This window comes from Hypanus sabinus, chromosome 1 (genome assembly GCF_030144855.1).
Source record: "Hypanus sabinus isolate sHypSab1 chromosome 1, sHypSab1.hap1, whole genome shotgun sequence".
NCBI classification, from domain to species: domain Eukaryota; kingdom Metazoa; phylum Chordata; class Chondrichthyes; order Myliobatiformes; family Dasyatidae; genus Hypanus; species Hypanus sabinus.
The window spans coordinates 134,476,077-134,499,229 of NC_082706.1; the positions used below are offsets into that span (position 1 = coordinate 134,476,077).

The 23,153-nt window shown below is 41.6% G+C and overlaps 1 protein-coding gene across 2 annotated transcripts in view; it reads left to right on the plus strand.

Annotated features, from left to right (window-relative positions):
• cdh7a (cadherin 7a) overlaps positions 1 to 23,153 on the plus strand; it is a 165,949-nt gene that overhangs the window by 112,841 nt on the left and 29,955 nt on the right. For both annotated transcript variants that reach the window (XM_059947507.1, XM_059947594.1), the window contains 2 exons: positions 6,616 to 6,869; positions 11,319 to 11,455. In XM_059947507.1, the coding sequence (XP_059803490.1) occupies positions 6,616 to 6,869; positions 11,319 to 11,455 (391 nt within the window). The remainder of the gene's footprint in view (positions 1 to 6,615; positions 6,870 to 11,318; positions 11,456 to 23,153) is intronic.

Genomic DNA, 23,153 nt, shown 5'->3' on the forward strand with positions numbered 1-23,153 from the left:
CCTTTTCAACTCGTATTTCTTGACACATGTACGAATGATGTGGCTTCCTGTTATGGAAAATCGTGATGCCCATCATTTTTCACAGAATGTAAACTCCTTTCCTTATTTCAGAGAGTAATTATACTTAGTTGATAATCTGATCTTTGGGAGAAATTGAAAGGGAGATCAGAGGCACTATACAAAAGTAAATCTATACATTTTATACCTGGGATTAGAAAGCACGAACTGATAGAGTAAAGGTGGAACCAAGTTTAGGTTTTTAAATGAGATCAAAACTTGGATTCCATGCTGCATACGTCAGAACTGTATAATTGTTCTGCTTTTGTCAATTTTCCCAAGACCAATTTACTGTGTTAATAAAATTAAAAAATATATAGCTCAGCACTCACTCCTGACAGAGAACATCACTTTCTGGTAGGAAAGGTTTACAGGGATCTCAGTCAATCTATCTATTGGAAGAATGAGTGAGGATTTTATGGAAACATATAAAATCATGAACAGGATAGATAAGATAGAGGCAGGAAAGTTGTTTCCACTGGCATTTGAGACTATATTTTGTAGACATACCCTCAAAATTTAGTGTAATAGATTTAGGATCGAGATGAGGAGAAACTGCTTTTCCCAGAGTAATGAACCTGTTGAATTTTGTGCCCGGCAAAGCAGTGGAGTCTACAACTGGAGTGACAAATGGATTTCAATGCAGATAAGTGTGAGGAGATGCATTTTGGAAAGTTACAAGTGTAGGATTTATACTATGAATGGAGTGCAATGGAACAGAGGGACTTAGAAGTAGAAATGTGTAATTCATTGGAAATAGCATCAGAAATAGATAGGATCGTGAAAAAAGATATTTTGTCCACTGCCCTTTTCTACCTCCTACCCATCCAAAAGCCTGACTGTATGTGTAGGCCCATTGACTTTACCTGCTTCTGCCCCACTGAACTTCTATCCCTCTTGTTTCAGACCCTTCCCATCTAGATCCTTGACACTTTACATGCTCTTGATCTCCTCAATAACTTTTAATTCCCTGGCTCTGTTTGCTGCATTTTCACTCTGGATGTCCTGTCCCAATACACTTCTATTCCCCATCAAGAAGGCCTTAAGACTCTCTGCTTATTTCTCAACATAAGATGTGACCTCCACCATGGGCCTTCTCTAACTGGCAGAACTGGTCCTCAGCCTCAACAATTCCTCTTTTGGCTCCTCCCACTTTATCCAAACTCAAGGGGTAGCCATGAGCACCCACGTGGGTTCCAATTATGCCTGCCTTTTGTTGGCGATGTAAAACAGTCAATGTCCCAATCTCAACACCTCATATTCTGTCAAAGTAGACTTTAAACTAATGGTATGAAAATTGATTTCTCTTTCCGATAATTTTTCCCTCTCCTTCCCTCTTCTATTCCTTACTCTGGCCTCTTCCTTAGTCTCCTCACCTATCTATCACCTCCCCAAGATGCCCTGTCCTTCTTCCCTTTTTTCCATGATCCATTCTCCTCTCCTATTAGATTGCTTCTTGGGTCTCGACCCAAAACATTGGCTATTTATTCATTTCCACAGACAATGCCTGAACTGCTGAGTTCCTCCAGCATTTTGTATGTGTTGCTCTGGAGTTCCAGCATCTGCAGAATCTGTTGTGTTCAGTACACCCACGTTCATCAGTCAGGACATTGAGTATTGAGGCTCGGATGTTATGTTGCAGCTGTGGAAGTTGTTGACGAGGCCGCACTTGGACTAACTGTGTACAGCTTTTGTCAAAAATGTCTAAGGAAGATGTGGTTAAACTGGAAAAAGTGCAGAGATTGATGAGGATGTTGCCAGGACTAAAGGGCTTCAGTTATAGGGAGAGATTAGTCAGGCCAGGTCTTTTTTCTTGAAACATAGGAGAATGAGAGGTGACTTAACAGAAATGTTTAAAATTACGAGAGGCATAAATAAGGTGGATGATATGTCTTTTTTTTGAAGGAGGGGGATCAGAAACTGAGGAGCACTGACGTAGAGTGAGGGGAAAGAGACTGAAGGGGGTCCTGAGGGGCAATGTTTCTCATGTAGAGGTGTTCACTCTATGGAATGAGCTGCCGGAGGAAGTGGTTGAGGCAGATACAATAGTATCACTTAAGAAGCACTTAGATAGGTATATGGAAGAGCAGCATTTGGAAAGTTATGGGCTGAAGTTTGTTCTGTGTCTCTATGATTTTAAACACTGTCAAATGTGGCTAGCTTAATCTATATGAATAGCATGCAAAACATAATTTTTCACTCTATGTCAGTATATATGGCAATCATAAACCAATATACCAATTTGCCAATTTAGCATCTTTGTCAGCATTTGAGCGGTCAAGCCAAAGGGGTCTGTTTCTATTCTTTATGACTCTATGAATCCCCATGAAAGAGAAAAGCTTCTGCCATTCTGCTGGGGCTGCCTTCTTACTTGCATGGCTTTATGAGATATGTGTAAGGAAATTGACACACTTGCATCCAATGATGATGTGCAATAAACTTAGAAACCTGGTCAAGATGAGGCTAAAGGCATTGGGGAGTTGTCACCTGGGCAACTTTGGTTGATGCCTAAGTAGAAGAGTGGAGGGAAAATTACAAATAATAACATTTTTTTTTACTCCCAACAGATGGAAATGTATATCAAGTCTGCAAAATTTAACCCTTAGGATTACATTACTAGGGATGATTATGAAGACTATCTTAGGGAGAATGAATGGAATTAGAACAGTTAGTTTATTCTGCAATAAATGAAAAAGAAGCTGTAGGTTCTGGAAAAGTGAAATAAAAAGAACAGTTGCTGGAGATAATGGAAACACTCAGTATGTGAGCCAGCATCAGTGGAGAAAGAAACAGTTATTGTTTCAGGTTGAAAACATTTTGTGTAACCAATGTTTTGTGTCTTTACGTGACTTGTGTCTTATGATGACATTGGTTTTGTGCCATAAGTGAATTACTTCCTGATCTCTCTTTGTTCATCATTCTCAAGCTCAAGGTCAGTTTATTACAATTCAACCGTACACATGCATATTACCAAACAAAACAATGTTCCTGTAGACCAAAGTGCACAACACAGTACCTACTTAAAACTTACATATATATCACACAAAGTAATATTACCACTAGTAAATTAACAAATAATAATGTGCATTTAACACTCAAGTTAATTGTCCTTGTCCATTTCCTTGATCTCTCACTTTTTATCTCTGTGCATTTCCCTGAACTATCTTGCTCTCACTATCTCCTGCACTCTGTTCATTTATCTACATTTCTTTCTTTCTCTGTCCATTTTTCTCTCAATACCTTTGCCTCTCTGCCTCTTTGTTCTGGACCCAAACAGATAGGAGAGAATTGCACAGTTGTTTAGCGGCTTGTGTAAGCTTATTTACAGTGCCAGTGACCCAGGTTCAATTTCAGTGCTGTCTGTAAGGGGTTTATTTGTTCTCCCCATGACCACACAGGCATTTGCCAGGTGTTCCAGTTTCTTCCCACATTCCAAAGATGTACGAGGTAGTAAGTTGTGGCATGCTCTGTTGGCATTGGGAGCATGGCAAGGTTTGCGGGCTGCCCCCAGCATATCCTTGCACTGCATTGGTCAATGTCACAAACAACACATTTTACTGTATGTTGCAATGCATATATAACAAATAAAGCTAATCCCTCAATCTCTTGTCACAGGTGGGACTGAGAGCTCCCAGATCTGAACGTAAGGAATAAAAGGAGTAGGAAGAGACCATTCAGCCCAACAAACTCATGCTGCCCTTTACTAAGATCACAACTGCCCTGATCTTGGCCTCAAATTCATTGTCCCTCATTCCCCAAACTCATGACCAAAATTCTGTCTGATTTTGCCCCGAATGACTGAACCTTTACAGTCTTCTTTAAAGTTTCACAAACTCTCTCTGAGAAGAAATTACTCATTTCCAACTTTCACAGGGAGCCTTTAATTCTGAAAATCTGCTTCTAGGTGTCAATATCAACAATGGGGCAAACATCCTCCTAAGACCATAGACCAATTGCCGCTCCTTCCTTCATATTCATGCAAAGACGGAGGTCTTAATAACTAAATCCTGATATCAATATCAGTGGCAGAATGTCCATAGTGATACTCAGTCATGACAGATGCATTCAGACAAACACTTAAACAGGTAATGTATGGAATTATATGATCGTAATCCTAACGCAGATCAATTATGTAATGCCCTGGTTCATATTTATACTGTTATGCTGTATGTATTTCATTTAGTAGTTCTGTAAGAGCAGTCTGTTCTGTTTTCAGGTTGTTTGGGTTACTGTTGAAGATAGGAAATGAGGAGAAATGTGTACCATTCAATTAGGATGGTTGAATTAAGGGGAGGTTTCTTTTGTGAGGTACACTAAGGTTGGGCTTGGGGGTTTTGGCATGAGAGGATATGAAGAGAGAAAAGGTCATAGGATTTGACCTGAAGCAGGATCATGATTATATGAAGCCAGGGCCAAGATCGATTGAGGATCGGTGACTACGGAGAAACATTGTGCTCCCACTTGTGCACATTTGACTGTTCCATTAAGATGGGCTCCTTTCTTTTTTTGTTCTTTTCTTTACGAACCCTTTAGTCAAATTAAGATTCATAAACGTAATCTTTTAATCATATATGGTGTACGGTCTGTTATTTTATGACTCTAATTTGCAACAGGGTAACAAATTACACAGCATCCACACAAAAAGGGGTTTGGTGTGGGACAGCGCCTCAATCTCACGAGTTTGGTGGGCTGGAGGTTGACTTCCCCAGGCTTACGCAGCCAAGGAAACCGGGGGTTTCATGAGATTAGTTGAGATGTAGAAAAAGGTTGGCATCAATGAATTGGGTCGAAGAGCCTGCTTCTGTGCTGAATGACTCTTTGAGAAGTGGCCATAAGTCTGAGCATACATATGATTTCAAAGATTCAAAGATTGGTCACTGGGCCCCAGAGACCTGATCCAACACACAGTACGAATAGGGATAATATAACTGTATCCTCAACTCCATGTTTCCTCTGTCCCCAGTAACCTTCCAACCCCTTATTTTTCAGGTATTTGTCTAGAGGTATTGAGTCATAGAGCACAACAGCAGAGAAATCTTCCCCTCAGCCAATCTAGTCCATGCTGGTGAGTGGGAGTGGGAGAGGGACAATCTGTGCTGGCCTGGTTTTCTGCCTAGTCCCACCCATCTCCACCTGGACCATAGCCCTCCATATCTCTTTCATCCATGCACCTATTCAAAGTTCTCTTTAAAGTTACAATTGAACTCACATCTACCACTTTCTAGGCAGCTGTTCCACATTCACACAATCCTCTGAGTGAAGAAGTCCTCATCAGAATCCTCTTAAATATTTCAGCTTTCACCCTAAACCTATTGCCTCGAGTTCTGGTGTCACCCAACCTGAAGGGAAAAAGTCTGCATGCATGCATCTTTAAAAAAATATTTCAATACTGCTTCCATGACCCTTTAAGGAAGACGGTACCAAAGCCTCAAAGTCTTTGAACAGGACAAATTGCAGCTCTTATTTTTAAACAGTGGGCTTCTTGCTTCCAGATTCTCCCAAAAGAGGAAACACCCTTTCCACATCCACCCTGTCAAAAGACCTCCAGACCTGATACAAAACCTCAGAAGGGATTAGCCTCCTAGTAACAGCCGAAGCAGAGATAACAAATTAAGGCAGCACTGTAGGTCTGGGCTACCGTAGGGCTGCTGCCTTGCAGTTCCAGAGAATGGGAATTGATCCTGACCTCTGATGTTGGCGTTTGAGTGGACTTTGCTTATCCGACCTTTGACACTGCCAACCTTCCAGGTGCTCTTGCTTCCTCCCAAAGTACATGCCAGTCAGAAAGTTAGTTGGCTATGTTGATTGCCCTTTAGTATAGGTGAGTAGGATGGAAGTTAAGGTAAAGTTAGCGAAAGAGACATTGGGTGGGAGAGGGAGGGAGGGAGAGCGAGGGGTAGAAGTTAAGGGGAGAGGAAGGAGAAAGGAGATTGGGGAAAGGGTGAGAGAAGAGGGAAAAAGAGATGGAGAGAAGGAGAGAATGAGAGGGAGGAGGAGAGCGAAAGGGGGAATAGTGAGAAAGGAAGGAGGAGGGAGGGGAGGAAGAGGGAGTGGAAAAATGGAAAGAGGGAAAGAGAAGGGGGAGAGAGGGGAGAAAGACAGAGAATGGGAGAGGAGTGAGTCTTTGGGGATGGAGAGGGCAGGGTAAGGAGGGGGAAACATATTACTGGGAAATAAATGGGCGAATGAGATTAATAGAATTACTCTGAGAGCTGGGGTAGATTTAATGAAGCAAAGAGTCCTCCTTTTAGGAAACATGAAAATAATTAAATAACTATTGGCCTGGTCTAAAACCACAAATAAATAATTCATTTGGAACTTCATCCATTTGGTGAGTTGTCAGATCAGCACAAAGAGCAAGTGTAACAAAGATGGATGTGGAGAGAAACACACTGCAAACACATTGTGAATGTTTCTGCCATTTAATTATGTGATGGGATTTACACGTCAGCACCTGATAGATATGCCTCGGTCCCTGGATAGCTGCCATTCTCTTAAAAAGCCCACACTATGCTGAGTTAATAAATAAACATATGTACAATTTCCAATCATTCACAGGAACTGGATTTTGAAAAAAAGTCAAGTTACAGCCTGAAGATTGAGGTCACCAATACACATGTCGACTCACAGTTTGAGGCACTGGGACCCTTCACTGACACGGCTACAGTGAAGCTCGTGGTTGAAGATGTGGACGAGCCTCCTGAGTTCAGCTCACTGCTATACAAGATGTCGGTGTCTGAAGCAGCGAGGGTGGGCACGGCCATTGGCACTGTCTCTGCTCATGACCCAGACAAGTCAAACAATCCAGTAAGGTATGTGCGCACAGTTCCTGGTAGGGAGGAATCGGCCCCTTGCTTTCATTCCTCCCTGAAAAATTTGCAAAGGTGCAAAGGTAAACCCAAAGCTCTCCACAGAGAGTGGAGCATTCCTACCAGTCCAGGCACAGCAAGATGTCGGAACACACCAATGATTGTCCATGGCTATATCACCTCCAGTTAATGCATAGAAAGATCCCAGAATAATCCAATGTGTTGCTCACTAGGCCATCCCCTCCGATGTATGCACAACAAGCTTTTGGGACACCCCTATGGTTGCCAAAGGAACAAGCCCCATCCAGTTCACACCCAGGAAGTTCCCAAAATACTCAAGTGGATTTCTCACTAGGCCATCCCCTCTGATGTATGCACAACAAGCTCTCAGGTCAATGCTGTGGTTGCCATGGGAACAATTCCCATCCAATTCACACACAAGAAGTTCCCAGAATACTCCAATTATTTTGCCTACTGGAGTATCCCATTCAGTTAATGCACAACAAGCTACCAGAAAATACCAGTGGTTGACCACTACTTTAGTGAGGTTGACTGAGGGACACATGCCCAGATGCTGAGGAAGAACACCCCTACACATCCTTAGAGGACATGGACTCCTTCACACTCATCGGCATGGAGAAAGGGGACATCATATTAACAAACAGAAGCACCCTCAACTGTTTAGAGATTTGAATGCTCTGGGAAACTGGCGCAGAAGAGCATTGAGGCCAGCATAGATCAGTCATGATCACATTGCAGAACTGAAATAGGAGGCCCAATGTTTGCTGATGTGAGGCCAGAGTTTGGAAGCTGGAGGCCCAGAGGTGGCCTGTCTCTGTCTGGGTGGGAGGCTTGGAAGGGGGTTCGTTTTGCTGTTGTTGCTTGTTGTATGTGTGCTGTTCTGCTGAACATTATAGGCATGCTATGGTGCCCCCAGCACATCCTCAAGTTGTGTTGGATGTTACCATAAATGACATATTTCACTGTACATGTGGTCATTAAATAAATCTAATTAAATAATTAGCAGGGCAAGCTTGAAGGGGCAAGTGGTCTCCTCCTGCGCCGCATTTCTGTAATTTTGCTTTTAGCAATATCAGTGCTTGGTACACAGCATCTCAGAGAGAGGTCCATTGAGGTCAAAGCTAAATGACATCTCCGCTGACAAAGCAGTTAATGCATGTCTACGGCAGCTCCCTGAGTCATCACCAGCCATTGCCCATGTGAACCATTATACTAACTGATACTAACTAACTAAATTATACTAACAATGACTGCCTGGACACCTAAATCAGGTTCATAGAAACATAGAAAACCTACAGGACAATACAGGCCCTTTGGCCCACAAAGCTGCGCTGGTTCAGCTTTCATTAATTGTACAAATCGGGTCTTACTCACCATCTGATCTGTGGTGATTAGTGCTACAATACCAAGGCTCCTGGGACCTGTGTTTGATTCTGTCATGGAGTGCAGAGAGTTCCTTAGAGTCATCTAGTTGTATATTCCATGGTTTACAGTCCTCTCCTAATAGATTCCTTCATCTTCACCCCTTTACCTCCTTCATCTATCCCCTCCCAGCTTCTTACTTCCTCCTCTCACCCCTGTTCAAACATCCTCCTATTTCATACCCCTCCCCCACTCACCCACTTTCCTCCTCACTTGGTCTCACCTATCACCAGCCTGCTTGTTCTCCTCCCCCTCCTCACACCTCTTTATTCCAACCTCGTCCCCTTCTTTTCCAGTCCTGATGAAGTGTCTCAGCCCAAAAAGTTGACTGTTAATTCCCCTCCATAGATGCTACCTTACGTGCTGAGTTCTTCCAGCATTTTGTGTGTGTGTTTTTTCTAGATTTTCAGTATTTGCATTCTCCTCAGTGCTGTCATTTATTTACATTATGTCTGTAGTCTTCTAAGTCTTGGCAATTTGGGTACTTGTCCAGATACTCATTAAATACTAAGGCAATATCTATCTCCTCCTCCCCTTCAGGCAATGCCTTGCAGATCCTATCCACTGTCTATATGAATAGAAACCACCAGACCCCCTCTAAACTTCCTCCTTCTCACCTTATTCCAACACCCTCTTGTGTAGGACACCTCAACCATGAGCTATAGGGTCATGAAGTATCAAAATGTAAGCTTTTCTATGCCAACCAAAATGCCCAACTAAGCCATTCCCACTTGCCATGTTTGGCCTGTATCCATCTAAACTCTTCCTTTCTTTAATATACCTGTCCAAGTATATTAAATTTATATTAAAAGTATATTAAATGTTGCTTATGTATCTGCCTTAACCACTTCCTCTGTAGACCACCTTCCAAGGAATAAAGATTCTTACTACTTTATCTCTCTCTCTCTCTCTCAGTGGTGATTGGTGCTGGAATATGTGGCAACACTTGCAGAACGCCCCTAACACATCCTCAGATTTTGTTGGCTGTTAATTGCATTTTGTTGTATGTTTCAATGAGCATGTGATTAATAAATAAATGTAGATGTAAATTTAAATTTAAATCACTTCCTCCTCCTGCTTTCTCTTCTCCAGTGAAAACAAATCTGCCCATTCCATTTGTCCAATGCAGTCAATTTTCTGGGGTATCACTTGTGCACCCTTTCCAGTGCAGTTATGTCCTTCCTATAACATGGTGACCAGAAGTGTCCTGTATATTCATCACTACTGTGTCTTCTCGTGATTATGTAGATTTCTTTCAGGTGCTCTAATTTCCTCCCACATCCCAAAGACATGTGGCTTGGTAGATTCATTGGCCACTGTAAATTAGCATTCGTGTAGGCAAGTGGTAGCTGATCTGAATGGCAATAATGCGAAAGGATGTTGAAGGTTGGCATATGCTCGATGGGCTGAAAGGTCTCTTTCCATGCTCTACGATTCAATAATTCTACCACCAGAGTACCACTTCAAGAGAAAAATCAATGGGGAAACATAAAGAAAATTAACCACTATAGCCATAAGTTATAAAACTGATGGGGCAGAGAAAAAAAGAGAAATTGAGCTGTGGCCAATACTAATCTAATTGTGTAACCAAGAGTTTTATTTTTATTAAATTTGGACATCATTGTCTGGTTAGAAATTTACTGCCCATTCCTAATCAGGCCCCTGAACTGGATGGCTTACTGGGCCATTTCAGAGTGGCGCTAACTGCAAACCGCTACAAAAGTGAAAGGAAAAACTAATTTTATGTGGCAGACACCGAAACAAAATGTTAATAATAACAGTAACTGCACGCCCAGCTTGTGTGTGATTGTGTGATTAATTACACAAAGACACAGATTCACCATGTAGAACAAATAGCTGTCTTACTTATTACCGCAGCCAAGAGGATAGCCATGCTTGGGGGAAATAGATACGATGTTCATAAAAAGGGAATAACCTATTATGGGGTAACAAAATCATTATTTTTCTGAAGGATGTTTGCATAAGATACAAGTTTATAAAATTATCAGATGCTTTGGAAAGGACACAGAGATACAGAAGAAGTTTACAGGATGCTGCCTGGATTAGAGGGTACAAGAAAAAGGAGAGGTTGGTCAATCCTGAGTTGTTTTCCCTGGAGTATCGGGGGTTGAAGGAGATCTGATGTTCACAAAATTATGAAAGGTACTATACATATAGGGTAGCTGATCTGATCCTTTTCTCCAGGATCAAAATGTTGAAAACTAGAGGGCATAGCTTTAAAGTGAAAGGGGGAAAGTTAAAATGAGTTGTGCTGGGTAAGGTTTTTATGCAGAGAGTGATGGCATGCACTACTAGTGATGTTAATTTAAGGAGATGTGATAGTGACATTAAAGGGGGTTTTAAGTAAATACAGGAATCTAAGGGAATGGGGGTTGGTTATGGGATTATGTGCAAGTAGAAGAGACGAGTCTAATTTGGTATCATGTTTATCACAACATCATGTACTGAAGGGCTTGTTCCTGTGCTCTAAGACCGTATGACATAGGAGCAGAATTAGCCCATTCAGCCCATCGAGTGCTGTTCTATGTTCTATGAGTTTATGTAACAATCAGTGGTTGTATAGTCCTGACCAGATGCATTATCCCTTTAGCTTCAAATTCATTCCAATAATTACTCCTTTGCCCTCCACTCCAAAAATGATTTCAGCAGGATATTATAATATCACCACTCTTCAGATTACAATCCAAATATATTCCCTTCTACTTCTCCCTTATAACCTGATCCAACAAGGCTTATTGCTCGGACTAAGGACCTAAGGAGTAATTATATGTGGCCAATTCACTCTCCATAAAGATCATTTGATGGCACCTCCAACAAAAGTTGGCAACCCAGTCTGCACCCAAAACCCAATCGTAGATACCTCTCCATGGATGGAATTACTGCATGCTGTTTAGATATCCAACAAAGAAAGCCAAAGGGCTTTGAATAAACTGAAACACATATATGATCCAAGACTAATAATCCTTTCTTGACTTTTTTTTCATCTAGGTATTCCATAGATCGCAACACAGACTTGGAAAGATACTTTAACATTGATGCTAACACAGGAGTTATTACCATTGCTAAATCACTGGACAGGGAGACCAATGAGGAACACAACATTACAGTGCTGGCGATGGAGAGTCGTAAGTGATTTCAAGAAATTCTTTAAGGAGAGAAAGTCTTGTGATCCCAGCTTTAATAATGATAGGATGTCTCAAAGAGCTTTGCAACTAACCATATAGATTTTAAGGGGCAATTTAAAATTATATACTAAGTGTTTGAGGGAGAAAGTAAGACTGGGGTATTTAGGATTTAAGAATTAATTATACAAGTGGAATTCCATTTTCATTCTGGTGGCCCTCTTATCCCTTCTCTTACCCACCTTCCCTCATGATCTCCCCATCACATCCCTCTGGTCTTCACCTCCTTTCCTTTATTCCATGGTCTATCATCTTCCCCTATCAGATTCCTTGTTCTTCAGCCCTTTTACCTCTTTCACCAATCCTCTCCCAGCCTCTCATTTACCCCTCTTCCACCTGCCCATCTTCCCCCTCAACTGGTCTCACTATTGCTTCCTGCCCCCTACAACCTCACCTTCTTACCTTGGCTTCTGTTCCCTTCCTTTCCAGTCTCAAAGATAGGTCTTGGCCCAAAACATCGACAATTTCTCTCCACAGATGCTGCTGAGTACATCCAGCACTTTGTGTATGTTGCTTTTGATTTCTCAGATAGCAGGTTTGTCATTTGAGGAGAGATTATGTTTTAAATCGATGAGGCTTTTACACTCCTGAATTTAGAAGAGCAAGACATGATCTCAGTGAAACATTTAACATTGTTGTAGGGCATGACAGGGAAATGCAAAGTTGATATTCCCCTTTTCTAGGGTATACAGAATCAGCTGTCACTATCTCAAAATAAAGGGATGGGATGTTTAGGGCAGAGATGAGAAAAGTTGTTCTTTCACCGAGATGATGGTTAATCTTTGGAATTTTTCTTCCTGAAGTGTGAGGCTCAGTTCCTGTGTACTGTATATTTAAGGCGGAGTTTGAAAGCATTTTAGATATTGAGTGAATCAAGGGCAGAAAGGTGGTACTGTGGTGCAGAACAGCCTCCTGCTTCAAGTCGTTAGGGAGAACATGACTGCATATCCATGGAATGATGCCGTGGGATTTTTCCGGTCTCCCTGAGAAAGGAGAAGTGTGGAGTGATTTGCTGCTTTGTACTAGTGACAGCACAGTAAATGTGTACTCAAATCCATGGAAGTGGAGTCATTGAGGGAGTAATCGAGTCATACAGTACAGAAACTGGCTCTTCAGCTCATTCTGTGCGTGCCGACCAAGATGCCTGCAGAGCAAGAACATTGTCTCTCGAAACCGCATGAATGCTTTTTATCTGATGCTATATGCCTGCAGTGTTACTGCAAGTGAATTTTTCATTGCACCTATGCGTGCACTTACTTGTGCGTGTGACACTAAACTTAACATTGACTTTGACTTTGAACCTTTTTTATTCATGCAAGTTGTAGAGTTATAGAGCACAGACAGTTTCTTTAACTCACTGGCTATGTCCTTTCACCAACAGCCCACTTTCACTAACCCTACACTATTGCATTTTAATTCTCCTCACATTCCCATCAACTTCTCCTCCCGACTTCCACCCACCACCCCGATACTACGACTCACCTACACATTAGATGCAACTTACAGTGGTTGTCCGATGGGATGGGGAAGTAAAATTGAGCACCCCACATGGTCAAAGGGAGAACATGCAGATGGCACCACAGGTTAGGATTGAATCTGGGTCTCTGAGCATAGGGGCCAGCAGCTCCACTGGCTGGGTCAATGAGCCTCCCTACAGCCCACAGACTCTGACAATTTCCTGCTTTATGAATGGAAAGCACTTTGGTTAATGAACAATGAAGCCAAATTCAAGTCCTGCTGCTGCGTTTTTACCCAAAATGTTGACCACTTCCTCAACCCTCCAGATTCAATTCATATACTGTCATGTCAGTCCATGGCCTCCTCTACTACCACAATGATGCCAAACTCAGTTTGGAGAAGCAGCACCTCACATTGCCTCCAACCTGAAGGCATGAGCTTCAATCTTTCTATCTTCCAGGAGTTATTCCCCCCCCCCCTTCTCTCTATCAGTTCCCCATTCTGGTTACCCTCTCACCCCTACACTTCCCTCACCTCCCTCTGGTTCCCCTCCTCCTTCGCATTATTCTATGGTTCACTTTCCTCTCAAATTAGATTTCTTCTTCTTCTTCGACCCTTTTCTCTTCCCTCCATATCCTCCATACTTCTTACTTTATCTTGCCTCAGCCAATGCTCCATCTTCCCTGTCACATGGCCTAACCTATCTCCTGCCAGCTTATACTCCTCCCCTACCCCCAACTTCTTTTCCTGGTTTTTTCACCATCACTTTCAGTCCTGATTAAGGTCTTGGCCTGAAACATCATCTGTTAAATCCCCTCTGTACCGTATAGCCTACAGTATAATAAGGGACTACACGTCATTGAATGCGCTATTAGGTGCAAATTGAGCATGCGTTATTAGGTGCATATTGATCTCTACGTGTGTATTAACATTCGGATTCTGCTAGTAAAGAACCATGAAACTTAGCTCCCATATCCAGTGCTTTTACTAATAGCGTTGTTGTATAGCCAGGCCACACACCCAACATCCTCCATTGATGCTGCCTGACCCACTGAGTTCCAGCAGGAAATAGTTTATTCCTCCAGATTCCAGCATCTGCATTCTCTTGTGTTTAAAGTTTGTTGCAATAACTCACCATCTTATTCCCAGTGTCAGTTGGACAATCACTTGTGTGAATGTGCCTGCTGCTGTCACTGTGACTGCATTGCCACTTTTCACTCCTCACAAAATCCGGCACCTATGACCGAACTTCCTACAGTTTTCCAACAGGAGATATTCTGGAGAAACAAGAGACCACAGATGCTGGAATCTGGAGCAACATATACGGTGCTGAATGAACAACAGAGCATAGATAAAATGAATGCGCTTAATCTTTTTCCCAGGTTTGGGGAATCAGGAACTAGAGGGCATAGTTTTAAGGTGAGAGTGGAAAGACTGAATAAGAAATTGAGGGTCTTTTTTTTTACACTAAGTATTGTACCTCTGTAAAATGAGCGGCCAGAGAAAGCGGTCAAGGCAGCTACAGTAGTAAGCTTTAGAAGCCAATTCAACAGGTATGTGATTTGGTAAAGTTTACATAGAAGATTAAACAGTACAACACAAAATCGACCCTTCAACCCATAATATTTTGGATGCTGTCTTCCCAAATCAATCTAACTCTTCCTTCCTATATAGCCCATAACCTTCCTTTTTTTCTTCATCCATGTACCTATCTAAGAGTCTCTTAGATGTCCCTAATGCATCAGCTCTACCACTATTCCCAGAAGTACATTCCAGGCACATAAAACTCTGTGTAAAAAACTACTTCTGATATCTCCTCTGAACTCTCCTCCACTTAAATGAATGCCATTGCCTCCTGGGAAATAAAGTGTTCATTGGTCACTCAACCTATGTTTCTTAAAATCTTATACATCTGTGTCAAGTCACCTCTCATCCACCTTCACGTCAAAGAGAAAGGCTCCAGCTCACTCAATCTTTCCCTATAAGACATGTTCTCTAATCCAGGCAGCATCCTGGTAAAGGTCCTCTTCACCCTCTCTAATTCTTCCACTCCTTCCTATGATAAAGTGATCAGAACTAACACAATAATCCAAGTGCAGTTTTATAGAGCTGCAAGATTACCTTGTGCTCTTGCACTTAATCCCCTCAGTAATGAAGGCCAACACATCATATACATCTTCTTAATGATCCTATCAACTTGCATGGCAACTTTGATCTCAAGATCCCTCTGCTCCTCCACACTGCTAACAATCCTGCCATTAACCTTGTACCCCGCCTTCAAATGTAAAATGTTATGGGCCAAATGTGGCAACTGGGATTAATTTGAATGGGGCATCATGGTTGAGATGGAGCAGTTAGAACTGGAGGGCTTATTTCTGTGCCATATAACTCTGTAACTCAGTGGGTTGAGTAGCCTCCATGGAATGAAATGAACAATCAATATTTCAGGTTGACATCCTTCATCTAGACTGAAAGATGGAGACAGGATAGCTTGTATAAAGAGATGAGGGGAAGTGGTGGAGCGCGAGCTCGCAGCCATTAGTGGATCCAGGTGAGGGGGAGAAGGAGAGGGTAGAAATAGCAAAATAGGCTGGGAGGTGATAGGTGAAGGTGATGAAGGGCTGCAAATGGTGGGACCTGATTGGAAGGTGGAGCATGGATCTAAATGAATGTGACAGGGTGATAGAGGGTGCAGCTGATGTGGGAAATATTCTGACTAAGCCCATGGCAGGCTGGACCAGTTACAGATGCAGTAATTCTATTCATTCTAATCAAGAGGAATATGCAAATTTCCCACAAACTTGCATCTTTTTTGAATTAATTGATTTGGATTAAATCATTAACAGTTTTTTTAAGGTATTTTAATTATTTTCAAAAATGTATTTTTTTAAATTTTAACCATGTTTAAATTTTTAATAGTGGGATTAATTTTTAACAGTTTTATTTTATTTTTGATTATTTGTGAATATCACAGGTTTTTACCAATTATTTTCACTATTCTGTTTGTCATTGCCGCTGGGGCTTTGGCTTAACCTGCTGTCTAAGGATCTTTGGGGCTAGGTCTTGCTGTTGATAGTGGAATGACCATCAGTCAGGAGTTAGGGCTTATAGGGGCAGCCTCATTTTGCGTGTTGTTCAATATGGCTTTAATGCAACTTGAAATATCAGGAATATATTATAAACCTGTCAATAAAGAAAATAATCTGATGATGCAATCTGACTCAGCTTCTGAGCTAAGAATTAACAGAAGTTCATATCTGATTGCAATTAAGCCAAGCAGATTATCTCCATTTGATCTACAGTGAAGCCCTTTAAACATTTACACAGCAGCAAGAGTGAGATATGCATCATGGTGCATCAGGCACAAATATGCACAGGAATTCCTCAATGAAAAGGTTTGAGGAAGAAATGCTAGTTCCAGACCATATAACTGTTTCATAGAACATTGAACTATACAGTACAGTACAGGCCCTTCAGCCCATAAAACTGTGCCCACCTTTTAACCTACACCATGATCAACCTAACCTTCCCTTTCAACATAGCCCTCCACCTTTCTTTCATCTATTTCAGTTTATTGAAAGCACAACAAACCATCTTAATGAACTGTTGTATTCCTTCTGCTGATGACGTTCTGACAGTAATGCTGGGTAGGATGTTCCAGGAGGTAGATTCATATAACCATATAACAATTACAGCATGGAAACAGGCCATCTTGGAACGATTACTCTCACCTAGTCCCACCTACCTGCACTCAGCCCATAACCCTCCATTCCTTTCCTGTCCATGTACCTATCCAATTTTTTTTTAAATGACAAAATTGAACCTGCCTCTGCCACTTCTACTGGAAGCTCGTTCCACACAGCTACTCCTCTCTGAGTAAAGAACTTCCCCCTCGTGTTACCCCTAAACTTTTGCCCCTTACCTCTCAACTCATGTCCTCTTGTTTGAATCTCCCCTACTCTCAACGGAAAAAGCCTATCCACATCAACTCTATCTATCCCCCTCATAATTTTAAATACCTCTATCAAGTCCCTCCTGAACCTTCCATGCTCCAAAGAATAAAGACCTAACTTGTCCAACCTTTCTCTGTAACTTAGGTGCAGAAACCCAAATAACATTCTAGTAAATCTCCTCTGTACTCTCTCTGATTTGTTGACATCTTTCCTATAATTCGGTGACCAGAACTGTACACAATACTCCAAATTTGGCCTCACTAATGCCTTGTACAATTTTAACATTACATCCCAACTCTTATACTTAATGCTCTGATTTATAAAGGCCAGCATACCAAAAGCTTTCTTCACCATCCTTTCCACATGAGATTCCACCTTCAGGGAACTATGCACCATTATTCCTAGATCACTCTGTTCTACTGCATTCCTCAATGCCTTACTATTTACCATGTATGTCCAAGTTTGATAAGTCCTACCAAAATGTAGCACCACACACTTATCAGTATTAAACTCCATCTGCCATCTTTCAGCCCTCTCTTTTAACTGGCCTAAATCTCTCTGCAAGCTTTGAAAACGTACTTCATTACCCACAATGCCACCTATCTTAGTATCATCTGCATACTTACTAATCCAATTTACCACCCCATCATCCAGATCATTAATGTATATGACAAACAACATTAAACCCAGTGCAAATCCCTGAGGCACACCACTAGTCACTGGCCTCCAACCTGACAAACAGTTATCCACCACTACTCTTTGGCATCTCCCATCCAGCCACTGTTGAATCCATTTAACTACTTCAATATTAATACCTAACGATTGAACCTTCCTAACTAACCTTCCATGTGGAACCTTGTCAAAGGCCTTACTGAAGTCCATATAGACAACATCCACTGCTTTACCCTCATCAACTTCCCTAGTAACCTCTTCAAAAAATTCAATAAGATTTGTCAAACATGACCTTCCACACACAAATCCATGTTGCTGTTCCTATTCAGACCCTGTCTATCCAGATAATTATATATTCCATCTCTAGGAATACTTTCCATTAATTTACCTACCACTAACGTCAAACTTACAGGCTGATAATTACTAGGTTTACTCTTAGAACCCTTTTTAAACAATGGAGCCACATGAGCAATACGCCAATCCTCCAGCACCATCCCTGTCTCTAATGACATTTGAAATATTTCTGTCAGAGCCCCTGCTATTTCTACACTAACTTCCCTCAAGGTCCTAAGGAATATCCTGTCAGAACCCAGAGATTTATCCTCTTTTATATTCTTTAAAAGTGCCAGTACTTCCTCTTGTTTAATCATCATAATTTCTATAACTTCCCTACTTGTTTCTCTTACCTTACACAATTCAATATCCTTCTCCTGAGTGAATTCCGAAGAAAAGAAATTGTTCAAAATCTGACGCATCTCTTTTGGCTCCGCACATAGCTGTCCACTCTGATTCTCTAAGGGACCAATTTTATCCCTCACTATCCTTTTGCTATTAATATAACTGTAGAAACCCTTTGGATTTATTTTCACTTTACTTGCCAAAGCAACCTCATATCTTCTTTTAGCTTTTCTAATTTCTTTCTTAAGATTCTTTTTACATTCTTTATTTTCCTCAAGCACCTCATTTACTCCATGCTGCCTAAATTTATTGTAGATCTCCCTCTTTTTCCGAACCAAGTTTTCAATATTCCTTGAAAACCATGGCTCTCTCAAACTTTTAACCTTTCCTTTTAACCTAACAGGAAGATAAAGATCCTGTACCCTCAAAATTTCACCTTTAAATGACCTCCATTTCTCTATTACATCCTTCCCATAAAACAAATTGTTCCAATCCACTGCTGCTTCTAAATCCTTTCGCATCTCCTCAACGTTAGCCTTTCTCCAATCAAAAATCTCAACCCTGGGTCCAGTCCTATCCTTCTCCATAATTATATTGAAATTAATGGCATTGTGTTTACTGGACCCGAAGTGCTCCCCAACACATACCTCCATCACCTGACCTATTTCATTTCCTAACAGGAGATCCAACACTACCCCTTCTGTAGTTGGTACTTCTACGTATTGCTGCAAAAACTATCCTACACACGTTTTACAAACTCCAAACCATCCAGCCCTTTTACAGTATGGGCTTCCCAGTCTATGTGTGGAAAATTAAAATCTCCCACAATCACAACCTTGTCCTTACTAAAAATATCTGCTATCTCCCTACAAATTTGTTCCTCCAATTCTCGCTCCCCATTAGGTGGTCTATAATACACCCCTATAAGTGTTACTACACCTTTCCTATTCCTCAATTCCACCCAAATAGGCCCCCTAGATGAGCCCTCTAATCTATCCTGCCAAAGCACAGCTGTAATATTTTCTCAGACAAGCAATGCAACACCTCCCTCTCTTGCCCCTCCGAATCTATCACACCTGAAGCAACGAAAACCAGGAATATTTAGCTGCCTATCACACCCCTCCTGCAACCATGTTTCACTAATAGCTACACCATCATATTTCCAGGTATCAATCCATGCTCTAAGCTCATCCACCTTTCTTACAATTCTCCTAGCATTAAAATAGATGCATTTAAGAAACTCTCCACCTCTTATTCTCTGTTTATTCCTAACGGTGCAAACAACTTTATTATCTTTTTCTTCCTTCTCCCCTACATCTTTGGTCTGAGCATTCCCCTTCTCTGTCACCTGCCTATCCTCCCTCACACACTGTCTACTAGCTTTCTCTATTGGTGAATTAACCTCCTCTCTCCTAGTCTCTTCAATTTGATTCGCACCCCGCAACCACTCTAATCTAAAGTCTCCCCAGTAGCCTTCGCAAATCTCCCCACCAGGATATTGGTCCTCCTAGGATTCAAGTGCAACTCATCCTTCTTGTACAAGTCACACCTGCCTCAAAAGAGATCCCAATGATCCAGAAACTTGAATCCCTGCCGCCTGCTCCAATCCCTCAGCCACACATTTATCCTCCACCTCATTCCATTCCTACTCTCACTGTTGCGTGGCACAGACAGTAATCCCAAGATTATTACCTTTGCGGTCCTTCTTCTCAACTCCCTTCCTAACTCCCTATATTCTCCTTTCAGGACCTCTTCCCTTTTCCTACCTATGTCATTGGTACCTATATGTACCATGACCTCCGGCTCCTCACCCTCCCACTTCAGGATATCTTGGACGCTATCAGAAACATCCCGGACCCTGGCACCAGGGAGGCAAACTACCATCCGGGTCTCCTGTGCATCCACAGAATCGCCTATCTGACCCCCTAACTATCAAGTCCCCTATTACTACTGCCTTCCTTTTCCTTTCCATACCCTTCTGAGCTACAGGGCCGGACTCTGTGCCGGAGGCACGGCCACTGTTACTTCCCCCAGGTAGGTTGTCCCCCCAACAGTCCCCAAACAGGAGTACTTATTGTCAAGGGGTACAGCCACTGGGGTACTCTCTAGTATCTGACACTTCCCATTCCCTCTCCTAACTGTGACATGGAAAGGAAATGATCAGTGGTTTGTCTCTTTCCTTTTATAGAGATGTTTAGTGCTTGGCTCTTCTGTGGTGTGAATGCAAATGGCCGCTTATTGGTCCATGTCCGATTGCCATCTATGTCCTGCTGTATACAGCCAACCATTACTTTATTTGCTGGAGAATTTATTATATCAGCACATGCTCTTACAAGTGAGAGACAGTTTCTTGGTTCATGCATAACACTGAACCTATTTGACTCATTATATATACCACTGGTGACAAATATACACAACAATTTCATAATTAAAGATTAATGATCCCTAAGATATCACTTTGAATATTGATGCAGCCACGCATTATTTTATCATGGAAAAGCTAGGAGCCATTAACAAGAAGCAAATTCAAATCAAGAATGTACCATGGTGAGATGTGAGAAGATTAGGATAACTACAGTGTTGCTTTCTCTGTAATGGGCAAATGCAACACAGCCAATTGCAGTGGCTGGGAGTGTGAACAGAGACACAGGAAATTCTGCAGATGCTGTAAATCTTGAGCAACACACACAAAATGCAGAAGGAATTTTGTTTTAAGATGCTTGGAAGTAAGTACAGAGGAGATGTCAGGGGTAAGTTTTTTATGTGGAGTAGTGAATGCATGGAATGGGCTGCCGGCGACTGTGGTGAAGGCAGATACAATAGGGTCTTTTAAGAGGCTCCTGAATAGGTACATGGAGCTTAGAAAAATAGAGGACTATGGGTAACCCTAGATAAATTTCTAAAGTAAATACATGTCCAGCACAGCATTGTGGGTTGAAGGGCCTGTATTGCGCTGTAGGTTTTCTATGTTTCTATGAATTCAGCAGGTCAGTCAGGCCGAGACCTATCATGAGGATCAGAGTCCTGACTAAATCTGATTGCCCTGAACCCTGACAAATTAGCTCAGCTCAAATTATCTACTGTTCATTTTCCTCAATGAATGCTGCCTGACCTGCTGGGTTCCTGTAGCATTTTGTGTGTATTGCTGAATGTGTGAACAGACTAGCTCTGCTGGGAAGAAGCTAGTCAAAAGAGTCGAGTGTGGATTGGAAATACAAATACAGTGACAATATTTAATGGTTGTTTCAGTTAGCTTCTGATACAATATGAAAAGATGTTTAAGGATTCTTACAATAGCATCAAGGTATTGAAGCTTATAACCACTTAAGGTTACCCTGTGTAAACCTCAGGCAGAGCCAACAATGGTATGATGCATTGGTGAAAGCAGCACTGGGTGATCGGGTAATTCCTGCAGAAGTGGCATCTAAATTAATAAGATTGCTTGGTTGACCTGATAGAGTCAAAGAGCATGGAATCAGGTACTTCAGCTTAACTGGTGCATACTGACTGCTTTATATACGTACAATCAATCTATGAATATAAATTATCTTATGCATTTCTAAGTATTTATTGTGTTTTTATATTATTATTGAATTCTTTATCTTATTGTGTTATTTTTTGTGCTGCATCAGAGCCAGAGTAACAATTATTTCATTCTTTAAATTGTGTACCAGAAATGACATTAAACAATCTTGAATCTTGAATCCTGTACTTGCCTCATCCACTTCCTGTGGCAGCTTGTTCCATACACTGAACACTCCCTGTAGTGGCTCGAGGTTTTCTATTAGATCTCTCCCCTCTCACCCTGAACCTATGTTCTCTAGTTTACCCCTCAGTCTCCAAAACTCTGATGAATAAAGGGCCAAACAGCTCAAGCTCTCTTGGTAACACAGTCCCTTGAGTCCTGGTGACATTCTCTTAAATTTCCTCTGCGCTCTTTTCAGTCTTACGCCCATTTTCCCTATGGCAATATTACATAAAGTTACATATTTCAACGGTGATGTGACCAATGTCTTGTATAACTGCAACGTATTATTCTAACTTTGATACCCCATGCCGTACTGATGAAGATCAGTATACTAAAAGCCTTCTTCGCCACCCTTTCTGCCACCTTTAGGGAACCATGTACTTACATTTAGAAGTCCCTCTATGTTATAAAATTCTCTTAAACAGAGCAGTAGATGATGAACTTTGCACCCTGCTCTGATCTCAAGGTTTATTTGTAGTAATAATGTTCAGTTGACTTCTATCACTCACTTGAACTCAGCACGTTGTCAAAGGACAGAGTCAGGTTTATCGTAACTAATATACTGTATATCATGAAATTTATTATTATCTGATGGCAGCACCGTGCTCAACAAAATTAGTAAATAAATAATGTGAAAGGGGAATAATGAGGTAATATGCATAGATTCATGGACCGGTTAGAAATCTGATGGTAGAGAGGAAGAAGCTGTTCCTAGTCTCTGCCTCCTCCTGGGTAGTAATGAGAAAAGAGCAATGAATGCCATCTTCATGAGGCACCACCTTTTGAAGAGATCCTCAGAGGTGGGGTGGGTCACATCCATGAAGGACCTGGCGGTGTCAACAATCTCTGCAGCCTCTTTCAAACCTTTACATTGAAGCCTTCATACCAGGTGATGTTGCAACCAATCACAATGCTGTCCACAGAATATCTGTAGAAATTTGCTGGGGTCTTTGGTGACATACCAAATCTCCTAGCTCTCAATGATGTATAACTGCTGCTGTGCCTTCTTCGTGATTTCATCTGTGTGCTGGGCCCAGGATAGATCCTCTGAGATGTTGTTGCCCAGGAACCTGAAGCTGCTCACTATTTCCACTGAAGATCTCTCAGTGATGTGTGGTGTGTCCTGTCCTGA